A 15,992-nucleotide genomic window follows, 5' to 3' on the forward strand; every position below is an offset into this window, starting at 1 on the left:
GTGGAAAACGTGTTGTTGCCGTGCGGTGTGTCGGTGTCAGCGACAAACAAACCGTCCGTGAGGGACAGAGGGCCGCTTCAGCAGCAGCGGATGAATAGCGGGACTCACAAAGGGACGCGCACTCATGCATGAATGTGTGCGCGTGTGCAGTAATCTGGGTCTGGTGGAGCTTTTCCAGGACCTCGCCGTGGATGTGCCGCTGCTGATGGGTCTGAGTGCCCCGCTTCGCTGCATGTGTCCTGGGATGAAGTAGTTCTCCTCCTCGTTCACCAAAGGAACCTACTGTTGAAGTCACCTTTTCGCTCCTCATGGTGCTCGGACGGTGAGGGGAAAATGCTTTGTTTATTGTTTGGAGTCATCAGCGCGTGCATGCTTGCGTGTCTTTGTCTGTCAGCTACGGTGCAAAGCTGCCCAGGATTCTATGCGGGATGATGCTAAACTAACCCCCCGCTGTGCGCCTTGTGTTTGGCAGAGACATGGACGGGATCGGCCACACCATGCAGAAGAAAGCCGCGGAGCTGGAGCGGCTGGCCGAGGTGCTGGTCACCGGGGAGCAGCTCAGGTAAAACGTGATGGTTCGCGTGAGGTTTGCGCCACTCGTGCGTCAATAAGCAGCGCAATCGGAGACATGACAGGACTCGACGCGCTGCCATGAGAAAGTGGGTGTTGTGCTCTCGCTTGGCGGCAGGTTACGGTCGCGCCCGGGGCTCTCGCTCGTTGCCAAACAAAGAGGACGCGTGCACGCGGAGCCTCCTCTCACCTCTATAACTGGCACGTGACGGCCCGTATCCCTCGCTTCTTCATTCTGCAGGATGCGTCATAAATGCATAGGTGCGCTGAACCCGCTCACCGGGGCGCGTCCCGCCCCTCGCCCTATCAGGGGCTCGTGCCACCGGCCTGTATTGTTGACCCCATACTTTGGCACTGAGTGTGAAGAGAGACACTGCAAACCCAGTGGCACCAGTGAATGGAGGCTCAGTAGGTAAAGCATGGCACCAATGCCTGGAATTCCACCCCCCCCCCCATTCGCAGTAGGAGGGAAAATGCTGCCGGTTTGTGCTTTCCAGCTTGTTGTGATGAGAGTTCGAGCACACGCTGTAGCCTTGCCCTTAATAAGCAGCACTAAACTTATCGCCCGGTGTTTGGACAGTGTCTCCCGGGAGCTGCCGCTCAGCGCCCGCCTGCGTTTCCCTATTTGTCCAGCGTGTGTTCCTGGAACAGCTGGATGCGGAGGCTGCCAGCTGGCAGCGGGGCCGGTGTCAGTGAACCGCGGGCTGGGTGGACGTCTGGGACGCTGCAGCTCTAGGGGAAAGGTCTGTGGTGGTGGTGGTGGTGGGGGGAGGGGGGCTCGATCGGTCTGTCAGAACTTTAGTTTGGTCCAACATCCAGTCGTTTAGTTTACAGAAGACCAAATACCTGCAGTTATTCCCATCAGCCTCAGCTGTACTTTGTATTTACTAATGAGTTAACCAGTGTAAGTCAAAGCTCAAAGGATTCAGCTCCTATGAGCAACTGGACCGGTTCAGCCCAAACGAGCCACAGGTGATCTTATTAACAGCGGTGCTCATGAGAATATTGCTCCACTGCTGTTATAAAAGCCTGTATTGTACCTAAATCACACCTTTATTTGATCACGAGTCAAGCTCATGGGACGTGACCGCCACAGTTGCCAGTACTGATAAGGTACTGGTTCCTAGATATCTTATCGCACATGCCGACGCCTCGTATCACGGAGCAGATCTGCTTCGGGCAGAGCTGAAAAACAGGCCGGGCCTCGCAGGCAGACGCATGCTGCTGCTGTAGCGGGTCCCGTGACCCGTTCTGAGCCGTGAATGGACAGAGCTCACTGTTACGGAGTCATGAATGTGTGGCTTCCTCGCGAGCCAGAACCCCGACCCGAGGCCAGCTGCTCGCGGGCCCGGCCCGGCCCGGCCCGGCCCGGGCCGTGGTTCAGGGAAAGGTCGCCGTCATAAGCCCATCATGGATTAAACCCAGTCAAAGAATCAACTCAAGCTTTTTATCAATCCCGGCAACGATTCGCGTCCTCCGTGTCTGGGTTCCTAACAGTGCGTTTCTGTCTGACCCGCTGCTCTCAGGCTGCGGCTCCACGAGGCCAAGGTGATCAAGGACCGGCGGCACCACCTGCGGACGTACCCCAACTGCTTCGTGGCCAAGGAGCTCATCGACTGGCTGATCGAGCACAAGGAGGCCTGCGACCGGGACACCGCCATCAAGATCATGCAGAAGCTGTTGGACCAGAGCATCGTTCACCACGGTAACCGAGCCCAGCCGGGTCACGCCGCGTTCCGCGTGGAAACCTGTCTGTTCTCCGCCTCCTGACGTTTTCTGGGCCTCGACGCGGCCTCTTGACAGATGAGTCACCGCGTCCTGCAGCCGGTTGCTGTAGAGCCAGCTCCAGCTCAGCTTTAACAGATCCCAGCTGTGGGTTAATGATTTAACGATGCTCTGGGTTTAGTGACTGATTTATGCCAACATTATCAGAAATCCTATTATCCCCTCATCCAGATCCTCGGTTTGTTCCGTGTCCAGTCATTGTAACCTCTGTAGTTTGCTCAGTCTTTTAAGCCTCTGCCTGTTTGTTGTGATATAAGAATATGAAGACGGAGTCCAAGTTTAAACAGCTGATCTGTGCGCGTCCGTCTCCGTGTGCGTTTCCAGTGTGCGACGAGCACCGGGAGTTCAAAGACCTGAAGCTGTTCTACCGCTTCCGCAAGGACGACGGCACCTTCCCGTTGGACAGTGAGGCCAAAGTCTTCATGAGGGGGCAGAGGATCTACGAGAAGTACGTTTCCTGTTTGCACTTCCACCTTCACAGCATGTGGTCGCATGTGGAAGGGGCCGGTGGGCAGTTCACCTGAATGGTTTTCTGTGCTCGGTCCTGGGTCAAAGGGTCAGTAAGTGCTCTTGTTCAAAGTAAAGGCTAAACTCACACAGTGGAGTGAGAACTTTAGCAGCAGCCATCAGCACATCATCTGATGCTGCTCAAAGCTTGGAAAACCCGAGGACAAACCTTCCTGCCTTCCTCTTTGTTTATATTATCCACAGCGAGGAAGTTTGTGCTTAATTGGATTCAATTAAATTTGTGTGTTAACTGATTTTTCGACAATGCACGTTTTAGACTGAAGCCCACAGGAAGTGGAAAATCAAAGGTTATTGGCACTTTGACAAGCGGTGACTCAGTCATTGAGAGTTGGGCCGGATTTAGAGCAGAGGACGTCGCTAATGGGGCTGTTGTTGTTTGTCCTCAGCTTTTCAGGGAGGAGACTGGTAAAAAAAACAACTCCTCTGTGTCTATTTGGGAGAATAACTAACGTCTTGGTTTCACGCACACTTGACACACACTCGAGCACAGCAGTTGCATAAGAGGAAGAAACGGTCCGAGGGGAGACATCTGTCGACTTAGTTCTCAGAGCTGCGTGTTTATGTAATCAGTATGGGGCAGCACGCACACACACACACACACACACACACACACACACACACACACACACACACACACACGCGCTTGCCTTGGTGTTTTCTCGCTTGCGGTTGAGTTGCTTCACAATTAGACCCATAAAAGTCACTCGCGACCGTCTTCCAGCCGCTTGTGCCCGAGTACAAAGTGCAAACATCTCCCAAGCAGAGCGGGCTGCAGTCTGTCCTGCTTGCTTTCATATTTCTGCACCAGCACACAAAGCTGCTCTTAATTTAGCCGCTCGCTAAAAGTCAACAGAAGAAAAACAGAAAATGAATGAGATGTTTGTTTGGGTTTCTAAATACGCTGAATGTATGAATTAATTTACTTGTTGGTTTAAATCAAATATTACTGCTACTAAGCACAGACTTTTTATTACTTGTGATGTAATTGGAACCGCAATATTTAATTGTAATTGACCTTTGTAACAGTCCCGTAGTCAGTCCAGGTAAATCTACTATCTGGACCCTCAGCTTCGCTTCCACAGGCTTTTCTTTTCACTTACAGTATTGTAGCTTCAGCCCTTCCTGAGGAGGCAAACGTAGCTGCTGTTGTGTGTTGGAGGGCCACTTACTGGTGGAGACTCTAACACATTTATCAGCAGGGCAGCTTGGCTGTGGGCAGATTGTAGGTATGTGCTGACACCCCTTTGTGTTCTACTGGGCCGTGACATTAAAAACACACCGTCTTCACTGTACTACAATAGCACATGTTGTACAAACCCGCTCCGTCGCCTGTGTGTCCTTCGACATGGAAAAATAAACAGGCGGCAGATCTGAAACGCTGGTCTGTGACGCTGCCGCTTGTTCAAGTAAGTAGACAAAGTGCAGGAAGACGCTTCCAGCGGCTCTTGGTTGGTGAAAGAGGAAAGAAATGTAACAGCATTGTTCCTCATGTGAGCTCCACACGCGTGTGTTTGCTCTGGTTAAGTCGCTCACGCTCGAAGGGACGTCTTGATTGGAGGACGTGCTGTAAATGAAGCCTGTTTATCGGGTGTAATTACACGACGCTTTCAAAGCAGGAAATGATGTTTGCTGATAGCTGCATATGGTTATTATCAACGTATTAGCAGTGAAAACAGCACTGACGTAATGTCAGGACAGACGCACACGTTCACACGCGGCCTCTGTCCTCTCACGTGGACGCGTGTCACACAGCGAGCGGCTTCGACGGTGCTTTATATAGGCCGCGGGTCTTTTCTGGGCTCTGTAAATATCACAGTCGAGCGAAAGCGACTCAACCTCGCGTCTCTAAACGCAGCCCTGGTTCATCTGGTGTCGGTGTTGCTCCACGTTTAGGCCCGTAATGACTGGTAATTGCATGAGAGCCGACGCGAAGGTTCCCATGCGATTAAGTGACGACTGCTTTGACATGCAGACATTTGACTGTGACGTCTGTGCTGCTGCAGTGATTGATTATGGTCTGGACCGAAGCAGTGATAAGTACAGTAATCTCATCATTCAGTGTGCTTTGAGTGTTTTATATCATTTAAGTGTCAGAAATAGAACATAACAGTAGATTTATGAGCAGCTCATGGCTGCTGGTCATGAAGTGCAGAGTCTGAAACTAAAGGTGGAGCTTCTGTATGATGATGCTGGCGAAACTTATTATGATTATTATTATTCTCAACCTCGCTTTCTCCGGCTCGCTAGGGAGAATTTAATGAAACACACACACACACACACACACACACACAGGAAGCAACTGGTCAGACTCAAAGCACTTAGAGGACTCTCGGGCGTTTTGTGCAGAGGCTGCACCTGAATTAGGTTTTATTTAGTTTCATTCTTTTAGAAGCCTCATTTAGCTTCATCAACAGTAAAGCTCAAGTTTTTGGAAACGAATGGTTTTCCACTAAAACTACGCCTGCTGTATAATAATTTGTCTCCACTGACCTGAGTAAATAACCCGCTGACGTCTTGTTCCTGAACTGCCTTCATCCTCTGCCATAATCGGCTAATACACGAGCCAGTGTATATAGAAGTTTAGGTATCCTCATTATATTCCTCATTATATTTTCAGGGAGATTCACTTTCATGGAGACAGGCGAGTGTAAAATAAACAGTGGAGCCAGCAGGCTGTTAATGTAGAGACTATAAGCAAAGGAAATGAGCAGCCTGGAGGTAAACAGACATACACACTATAAAGCTCAGTAATAAATGCATGGCATTGTGTCTGTGTTAGAAGCCTTTGCTTTATTATATCGGGTTATGCTCCTGGTGATGTTTTAGCTCCTGCCTGGACTCACCTAATTCAGGTTTGTTGTGTTCTTTGGCAGGATTCCTTCATATGCTGGGTGTGCCTGGTGATGCAGGTCTCCCGTGACTGAGGCCGATCCGTAGTTGTGGTTAATGTTTGATAGAGGTCGCAGCAGCCGCTCACTAAATCAAGTGACAAAACAAAGACTGTTTGTCTGTCTTCGAGGAGGTTCACTTCATCTATTATGAGGATCGCCGAACTGATTTTGCCCTATTTATTATCACAGAATGCAATGACCCTGTCATCATGGCGTGTGGCATTCTAGGGATAACATGGACTCACTGTAGTTTTTGTAGAGTGCCTCCACTTATGCTGATCCGTGCTGTATTTGTGCAGATTACAGGGTGGAGAAATGGGGCAGAGCTGCTGGTTTGGAACGCTTTTTGTCTTTCCCGCTTTTCACAATAACTGTACTTTGCTAAACATGGAAAACATCTCTCGGGTATTTGAACGCTGCTGTGGTTTATTTTACTGTACAGTGCTCTAGAATACACACATTTTACTCTATGCAGCCATCAAATGAAACCAATTTCCAGGTGCTGGATTTGTGCACACTTCCAAGCTTTAACATGTTGTTGCCCATTAAAGCGCAACATCCTTACAAAATCTTTGTAACGTTTCTATAGGATGATGAACACGGAGAACAACCTCCTGCAGACGAGGGACGAGGACGGGGGGACGTTCGAGCGAACCTTGGTGGCCTCCGAGTTCATCGACTGGCTGTTAAAGGAGGGGGAGATGGCGACCAGGGAGGAGGCGGAGCAGCTGGGACGCAGGCTCCTTGAACACGGCATCATCCAGCACGGTGAGGGGGGGGGGGGGTCCTCTGACTACCCGCACCTTGCTCTCTGAAGGGTTTATGTCTTCACACCATGTATCATCTAAAAAACCACCTCCCAAATCAGAAAGTCACTGATTCTGGACGCGTCCTGGTCCGACCTGACCCGCTTGCCGGTCTCTATCCATCCGGACTATTACTGAATAATGAGCATCAGTAACATGTGCCCTGAGTGCCTCAGGCGCCGACAGGTCAGCAGGTTCATAGCTGCAGGCCTGGGAACCGTGTTATCTATCTATATTGTGTATACACACTTTCTATGGGAGCAGGTCAGCAAATAGCCTGAGCAGGTGGAAGACGTGCACGGAGCCTGTAATAAGCGGTAGTTTAACCTAATTATAAGTCACAAGTGCTTTAGTACGATTATAAAAATCTCACAACAGCATCTCTTGTCAAAGGGAAACAGCAAACTATTACATGAGTCACAGAAAGGAACCTGTCAGTAAACACATCTATCCATCCATCTAGTGTGAACCAACATGTGTGTTGTGTAATCAAACCCACGCGTGTTTGCAATCCCTCTTTAAACGAAGCCAATGAAACGTTTGATTGCTGTTTTTACCACCTCCGATCCATCATAAAAGAGTGGACTGAAAATTTAAAAATAAATATCATTCAAGAGCATTGTGTTATGTTTCAGTGTGGAAGCTGGAGCTGGTTTCAGCTGGCTCACCACAGGACATGGAATTAGATCTGATGCCGGTGTCTGGTGCTCACACCCAGGTCTGATTAAATTAGACTATGTATTCACATGGACCCAGATTCAGATTCAGATTTCACTGCATAAATGCTACTAGATGGAACAGAACTGTCCAATTGTCTGAGTGATTTACAATAGCTACATTATCATAGATGATGTTTATAGGCTCTTTAGCTGTTGCATGTCTGCCTGCTGCCTGCTCTGCGTTCATGTCTAGTGTTAGAAAAGGCCAGTCTGGATGGATCTGCTTTGTTACTGGGCCACAGGACGATGCATTGGGAGCATTGAAGGACACGCACCGCCAGTAGATCACAGCAAGAACGAAGCTGTAGGCATGAGGGAAAGTTGAGTTTCCTAGAAGAAAACAAGTAGGACTTCATCAGTGATTTAAGACCAACCCGTATAAGGTGTCCGTCCAGTTCAGCGCCGCTGCTTTGTTTGGTGCTGGAGTGTTCCGGGCTCAGCTGAGCTCGCTGCAGGTGAGTAACCTGAGCGCGGGAGGTTTCTGTGTGTTCACACATTCACTTAGCTGATGTGTGTGCCACACAATAGGCGACTACATGACCCAGAGCACAGCTGTTCTTTTATTCTCTGCTGATGGTTTAGTGACAGAAACGTGCTAATCGAGCCTTATCTGGAGGTGGTTCAGGAACAAAGCCAAGATTCAGATGTGACGTCAGCACAGCGTGGCTTTCTTCCTTTTACTGATTCTTCGTGTGTGTCTTTGTCTCGCTCCAGTCACCAACAAGCACCACTTTGTCAACGGGCCCCTCCTCTACCAGTTCAGGATGAACTTCCGGCGACGGCGGCGTCTGATCGAACTGCTCCACGAGCGCGGACGCTGCATCCCAGAGAGCCACGACAGCCCCTTCTGCCTCCGCAAGCAGAACTCGGACGGAAGCAACAGCAGCTTCCTCTCAGGCAAATGCAAACACACGCGCTGACATTTCATACTCTTTGTCCACAACACCCATTTTGCAGATATTTCCATTTGTTTTCCATCTTCCAGTCACATTTGTGCCACTTTTCCTTATCTTCTATCGACACACACTGTACCCACACTCACGATAGGCGGAGTCCTCGGTCGTATCTGGCCTATAGAGATAATACATTTTCTAAGCACAAGTAAACACAAATATGTCATGACATGGATGATGTTGTTCATCTGAGTTGACCTTAAAACGACAGATGAACAGTAGCGAAGCATCAGGTCAGCTGGGTTCATACTCAGGCAACATGCAGTGTAGATATCCACTCAGGGAGGTTTGTGGATGTGGATAGAGTTTAAATGTGGCTGTAACAGCTTCCCTCTTCGTCCCCGTCTGTCCCAGTGAGTCCCACTAAAGAGATCAAGGTGGTGGTGGGAGTTCGGCGGAGCAGCATGAGCAGCAGCTGTGGCAGCAGCGGTTACTACAGCAGCAGTCCCACACTCAGCAGCAGCCCACCCGTCCTGTGCAACCCCAAATCTGGTACGAAGTCGTATAGAACAGAAAGAGCGATCTTTGTTGTTTGTTCTGGCTACGAAAGTGCACACATACACACACACACACACACACACACACACACACACACACACACACACACACACACACACACACACACACACACACACACACACACACACACACATATTTTATTTCGTGTGTTTTTCATTAGCCTCAGTGGTTGTGTCATCCCAGGCAGGTAGAGAAGATTCTGAGTTAAAGCAGCTTTGTGTCTAGTGTGATTTCTGATATGCAATTATAAAAGCAGACAGATTAAAAAAAGACGTTACCCTCTGAGAAAGCCCAGATGACTAGGTCTTAAAAATAAGTCGTCCTATATCTCTGATCGGATCGGGGTTTCCAGAGAGATTATGAAAAGGTCCAGATCAAGGGGATAACAGCTCTCTCTGGTTTCACTTCCTGCTTCTTATCAGATTTGTTAAGAACACAGCACAGTCAGCATAAATTGTGTGTGTGTGTCCTTGTGGTTACATTGGAGTGGGGCCCTATGGTCACTTTTGGGGCCCTTTGACTGTGTGTGTGTGTGTGTGTGTGTGTGTGTGTGTGTGTGTGTGTGTGTGTGTGTGTGTGTGTGTGTGTTTGTGTGTGTGTGTGTGTGTGCGAGAGAGAGAGAAGATGTACTGTAAATGCAATTTAAGTCATTGTATAGCCTATTACACTGGTAGCTAATAATAATTTGGGTTGTGTGTTTTCTTCAAAAGTTCTGAAAAGGCAAGTGAGTCCAGAGGAGCTGCAGACACCAGGAGGACCGTTCATAAAGAAGACCTTCACAGTACGAAACACACACTCGGATTCTCTCTGTCTTTGACTTATGTTGACTCTTGATCTCGTGAGGATGATCTAAGGTGCATTTGTTAAGATTTTGCGTGTGGCTTTTCCTCAGATTGTGGGTGACGCCGTGGGCTGGGGCTTCGTGGTGCGAGGCAGCAAACCCTGTCACATCCAGGCCGTGGACCCCGGCGGCCCCGCGGCCGCTGCTGGAATGAAGGTAACGAGACTGAGCCCTCGTTTAGATTAGAGATGTGAGATGAGAATGAAGGAGGAGGAGGAGGAGGGAGGAAAGCAGGGTAACGGTGACACAGCTGGACTAGAGGTATGTAAAGAAGCCTGGGAATGCAAAATATAGCAAGGCTTAGCCACAACATGAAGAGGAGGAGCTGGGACTGAAGGAAGGACGATACGCAGAAAGACTTAGTTGATTGATTATTAGTTTATTGATTTAAAATCATAGGCTGTGAGGAGTGTGGCAGATGAGGAAGGAGGCAGAGAAGCTGGAGTGTTGCTCCTGAAAGAGGAAGTGGAAATAATATCACTTCTGCTTTGGTCAATGCCAGCAGTCATTTTTGTCACCATGGAAACGTGATCTCATAAAAGTCCACCTTCTTGTTTGTTTTTATGTCTGGAACAGATCATGTGAGCTTTGAACCTGTTGGTGTTTTGTTTTTTTGTGGCTAAAGGCTAAGGTCCGTCATGAAGCAGTTCAGCGATCAGGTTGGGAGGCGTCATGTTTGTAGGTGTAGTGTTCAGCAGTGTGGTCTCTGGCTTCACCAGGACGCCGTGCTCCCTGCGCTTCCTAGAAGTCTACTGTAGCTGGGCTCCACCTCCCCCGAGGAGCTGTACTGTGTTGATGTGTGTCTGAGCAGAAACACAAGACCAAAAAAAAGTTGGCGCTGCAGCTCAGGCAAACGGCCAGATGAGAAATGGACCTCGGTACAAATTATAGGGAGCAGAAAGTTAAATGTTAAATCATCACTTCATCAGTTATCAACGCACGCACGCACGCACGCACACACACACACACACACACACACACTGTGTCCTGGATGGATCCAAACACTTATGTAACTGTCCATTACATCAAGCTTAGCTCCACTTCTAATGCACTTTTATAAGGCAAGTAGAGCATGTGATCCGTGGACGGTACGTACAGTATTTGGACCATGTGGATATTAATATTATCACTTCATATAAATTAACTTGCAAATGTTTAAAGAAAACTTCAAAATCTGTGTGCAGGACATTTGTAGTAAGAATAAAACAGGATCCAATCATCTGACCTGCTCCTAAAGCAGCAGCTCCACATTTTGGGGGGACCCTCATTCATTGCTGAGGGTCTGGAGTCTTGTTGTCTCGGTGCGGTTGCTAAGCAACCAGCCTCATTTCTGCCGGATCGCCTCCAGTAGGGTTTGAGGGGGGCATCTCCCAGGACTGTGACTGTGTCTGTTACGTGCTGAACTGAGCCTATTAGTGTAGAGACTCAGGTCACGCAGAGCGTCACATGCTGAAATAATGCTGGTTGCTCTCGTTTGTCTCGGTTTTACTTCAGCTTCCTTTGAAACCTTGAGACTTGACTGACTTCCTTCATCGCCCGGCACACGCGCTCTATACGAGCTCTTGGCCGCTCTCGCTGCCTCCTATGCCGGTTCCTGTCTCTTTCCTTTCCCCCGTGAGAATCACTTTTTTAACCCTCTGGTCGAATGAGGCCGCTCAGTCCAGTTCAGCCGGAGCCAACACCAACAAGGCCTCCGTCTGAAAGGAGAGAAGCATCAGCAACCAGGGGGGAGGTGCAGAGACAGTGAAACGTTGCACCTTTTTATTCAAACATTTCACGTGTGGAATGAATGTGAAGACGCTGGATTTTAAGTAGCTTCACATCTGCAAAGCTTTATCTTCCCTCTGCGATGTGATGTCTGTGTTTTGTTCCTTAATAGTGTGTATAATATGAAACTAATGGCAGTAAATTACACTATTTATTGATGTATTCATGGTGAATGCCTCTGTAATGGCTTGTAACAAACCCAGAGCTCAGCTTGGAAGCAGCTCTAACAACCGGCCTTGTTTTCAGCACAGCGGTGGTTAAACAGCGATAAGGGAGGCGGGGCCCGGTGCAGGGAGCCATTAGAGCAGGCTGTCGCGTTTGGACCTGGTGCGCTTTAGCTGCACTCAACACTTTTGGTGTGATTAGCGCTGTTTGTGCTTTGTCTGTTACCGTGGGCCAAGCTCTCAGGCACCTTTCTCTCCCTCTGTGCTTCTCCAGGTCTGCCAGTTTGTGGTGTCCGTCAACGGCCTCAACGTCCTCTGCCACGACTACAGGACCGTCAGCAACCTGATCCTGACTGGACCCAGGACCATCGTCATGGAGGTGATGGAGGAGGTATAACTGAGGGTGGAGGAGTAGTGCGAGCAGAGAATTAGAGCAACGTGGACGACTTGGAATGCAGCACACACTCTGCTTTAATGACGACTGACTTTGTGTGAAGTAGAAGAGCCTGTATTCTCTGGTTTTGCTTGTTTTTGGACCCAGACTTCATCACGAATCAGATGCTGAACATGATCAGCGTTTCGGTGAAGCTCAAACAGTAACAATAGTGAAGAACACTTAATGCTGACACAGTAACCTCGTTTCCAGTTTGGGTATGGAACCATGGAAGCTCCTGACAGCTCAACACTGCCCCCTGCTGGCACAGGCAGGAGGACACCGGCACACAGCGTACGGGACGAAGTACCTCTGTTTTTATAGTTGTTCCTTACTTGGAACCACATAGTTAAATAGAAAACACAAGTTTGTATCTTTTGTCATGTAAAAATCTCCAGGGAATTCACAGCTGAAGTGATGCCACAGTAGATTTCTGCAGAGCTACTGTGATAAACTGCCTCCGACACTGACAGGGATAAAATAGACAGGAACTTTACTCACAAATGCACAAACCGCACAGAATAAAGCTAACGTCTAGAGTGTCGCCCACGTTTAAATCGCTACAGCACTGACAGCATGTAGGACGTTTTAAAGAAACCATCTGAATACTTCTGCACAAGATGACACAAATCATTTATAGCTTTTAGAGCCAAACCCTTAAGTATATCAGCACTTTATATATCAAATAAGCTCATAAAAATGGCAAATGGACAAAAGCACTTGGGTTTTCTGCCTTTTGTTTTAGATGTTATTACTTTCACACAAAGCAAATGATCCAGTGCAGTAGTCTTTAATGGAATGAAGCATTTCCAGGCAGATACTGTAGAGTAACGTACAGTAATGATGCAGTCACTACACACAAAGCTACAACATAGCTTATTTTGTAGAAACATGCTTTAAAACGTGTAGAGGTACCGGAGAAGCTCCTGTAGGTGTTTCTTATAACCAAATAATGGGTTTGATTTCCAGCTTGACTTGTATGTTCGTTAGCATTTGTAATTAATGGTGGTAGTTTTTAGGACTAATACCTGAAGGGCTGGCAGAGCGCGGGGCAGCGGGAGGCGGGCGAGCTGTCTTTATTTAGAAAAGCTGCATATTATAGTGAGGGCAGTGTATACCTGCTGCATATTTTCATATATGAATAAACTAATCTTAAGGTGTCAATCACAAAAGCACATTTGCTCATTTTCTACAGTGTGTGTGTAAGTGTAGGATGGGATTGTTCATTCATTCATTTAATTTTCAGTCCTTTGAGAATCAAGTAAAATTAATTTATCACCAGGGCAAAAAACATTAAAGTGTTCACATTAATGTAAAATAATTAGATTAATAAGTAAAACTGAAGTCAGCATTGTTGTTTCCTTAGACGACCCTAAAACATAGTAACTGTATATTTGTAGACCGTCGCCTGCTTAGCATAAATAGTGCGTTCCATTGTATATAATGAACAAAGCAGAGCATGGAGGAGCTCATATTCTACACACAGTACAGTATGTGCCTGTATCCGCGCTTGAGCCCCACATCAGCACTTAGTAACCTGTGCCAAAACCAAACTTCACTGCCTGGTTCAGTGGACACACAGGATATGAGCCAAGTTATTACTAAGCACAGTAAACAAGGTTGTTGTAATGTATGTTTTATGGAACATGTGTGTAGGAAATCCTTATTGCCAAACAAACATAATTAGTCACAGCAGGGTGTCTGTCGTCAGCCGCCATCATCAGTCTGACCCATAGAGCAGAGTTCTGAGTTCACTGGATCTGGGCCTTTGCTGAGAACCTACACTGCATGAATATGACGCAGAACACAGAACTGGTTCACTGAACGTTCATGATCAAACTGAATTATCGGCTGTAATGTAACAGTGTTGGTGATTCTTGAATCACAGGTTTTCCTTTCTCTTTTTGTCACATTCATTCTAAACACTTAATGCTCAGCAATGGCTTCGCTTCTTACTTACCTGAGTTTCCTACTTGTTTTGTCTAGATAATGATCAGTAGCTTAACATGTAATGGAGATGTTTCCTGTTTGTCTTTTTAAAAGCGACAGAAGTTGATTGATGTCAAAGAAGGGTTGTTGGAAATAGAAATATGCAAAAGTGTGTGTCAGACTTACTAATATGATCCTTGTGACAGTTCCCTGTGGCCATAGTTCAAATGTTTGCCTTAAGAGCTTGTTTTGCTGCTAATCACAGTTGGTTGTGGTCTAAACTCTGATCCTTGTAAATGCTCATTGTATCATGTGATCACGCTTCAGTTACTGACAATCATTGTCTTTGTGAACCACGGCTTCTGGAGCCGCGCTGCCACTTTCGCACGGGGTTGTGTGATGATCGGGGTTCTTTGCTTCACGCTTCACTTGGAGGCCAGACCGGTCCAGCAGGTACGGCTGTGTGTCACGTTCTCTGCTCTCAGACTGAATGTTTGAAGACGACACGCGGTACCACAGTGTGTCTGTGTCTGGCAAAGCAGCTGTTCTAATGTAATAAACAGTTACATGTTTCATTCGAATTGTCTCTTCTGTGTGGTTTCATTTGCAGGAATTTGAATTAGTTTATTTCTGTTTTTTTAGGATGCAGTAACTAAAGTGTTCTTAAACTAGTTTTTAAAATAACTAAAATGCATCAAAGTATAAATTAAAATATTTGTGAATACCTTACATTTGTCCAATATGGTTGTTTTCCTTATCCTTGTAACACTGTAGCTCTACCAGTAGGAGGCAGTGTTATACCGTACCGTCTTTGAGTTACAAAGATTACATTTTTCCAGATGTTTGTAGGCATCTACTCACAGCACAGCTGGATGGGTATGTGACACCTGTGAGCTCTGACACAACTGACCAATTTGAAGATCATCTTAAAGCATTTTGAAGATCTCAGACCATTTACCAGATGATTTCACCTACGCACAGATTTATAGGCGTCTTTTATTTTTGATTTTTCTTCTTTTATATATTTTTTTAAAAACTAACTTATTAGATGAGGTCGTCCCTACTTCTCATTCATTCGTGTTTGCATCAATACATTCATGAAATAGCTCTGAAACCAGCCATAAACATTTATCCAATTGGCTGCTCCATCCACAAACTGATATATGCAGTACACACACAGGATATTAGAAAGTGTAACTCAATCACATGCAAAGAGAGAATGAAACATGAAAAACATCTTTGCTTGAAGCACAAATGAGAAAAACAGATGCTCTTTAACCCAAAGGAACAGTGAATGTGTAGGTTTTCCATTTTCTATTTAATTAGCGGTCTGTGTCAGAGTTGAAGTCAAATCGTGCTTTTCTACTAGCAATGAGCATTTTCATTGGCAGATCTTGTTCTGTCCATCGGTCCACAGGGCACAATGTGTTGCTACCTGGAGAATCACAGGCCAACTGACAAAGCCGCGAGTCCAACTTCAACACTCAAAATGTCTGTAATTCAGGAAGCCTGGGATCAAAGCCTTCACCGAGTGGCATATATTATAGGATCATATTAAGATTTGAAAAGCCCAGTTGGTCCAATTACAGCAACGCCAATGTGCTCGAGGCAGCACGAGCCAAGATCAAGTAATTATACACATAAAAAATTGCTCCCGTGGCAGCGACAATGGCCAAAATGAGGGCGTTGCGGAGAAAATAGTCTCTGACAAACCCAATGTTTTCATCCTGCTTTGAATCCTCACATTTTTAATTTTCACATATGATGCTTACATCTGCTGTATTTATTTATGCTTACATTTAATTATGCTTCTTAATAATTAGCTCTTGTTCTACATTTGTGTTATTCAATATTAATAGAAACCTCTTTATTATTATTATGTTCTGTTTTTGATCGTACTTGTTATAACTGAACAACTAATATGATTTACAGAAAAATACTTACTGTAATATTGAATCAGATTACGACCAGGTATAAATAAAGATCGTCTTGGTTATCACACGTGGAAAACAGAAAAGACGTTTGTAGATGAAGACGAGCAATATTTCAGTGTTTCCTCAGGAATGATGGACTCGTTGTTTCCCTCC

General features: G+C 46.6%; 1 protein-coding gene across 1 annotated transcript; it reads left to right on the top strand.

Annotated features, from left to right (window-relative positions):
* Positions 1 to 25: 25 nt before the first annotated feature.
* deptor (DEP domain containing MTOR-interacting protein) lies at positions 26 to 14,486 on the top strand. The gene is made up of 10 exons (XM_029128022.3): positions 26 to 322; positions 473 to 562; positions 2,097 to 2,275; positions 2,680 to 2,803; positions 6,364 to 6,542; positions 8,014 to 8,196; positions 8,607 to 8,744; positions 9,482 to 9,552; positions 9,664 to 9,768; positions 11,818 to 14,486. The coding sequence occupies exons 1-10, from the start codon at positions 309 to 311 to the stop codon at positions 11,938 to 11,940; spliced, it is 1,206 nt and encodes a 401-aa protein (XP_028983855.1). The 5' UTR covers positions 26 to 308; the 3' UTR covers positions 11,941 to 14,486.
* The last annotated feature ends 1,506 nt before the right edge of the window (positions 14,487 to 15,992 follow it).

The sequence above is a fragment of the Betta splendens genome, chromosome 16 (assembly GCF_900634795.4).
Source record: "Betta splendens chromosome 16, fBetSpl5.4, whole genome shotgun sequence".
Lineage (NCBI taxonomy): Eukaryota > Metazoa > Chordata > Actinopteri > Anabantiformes > Osphronemidae > Betta > Betta splendens.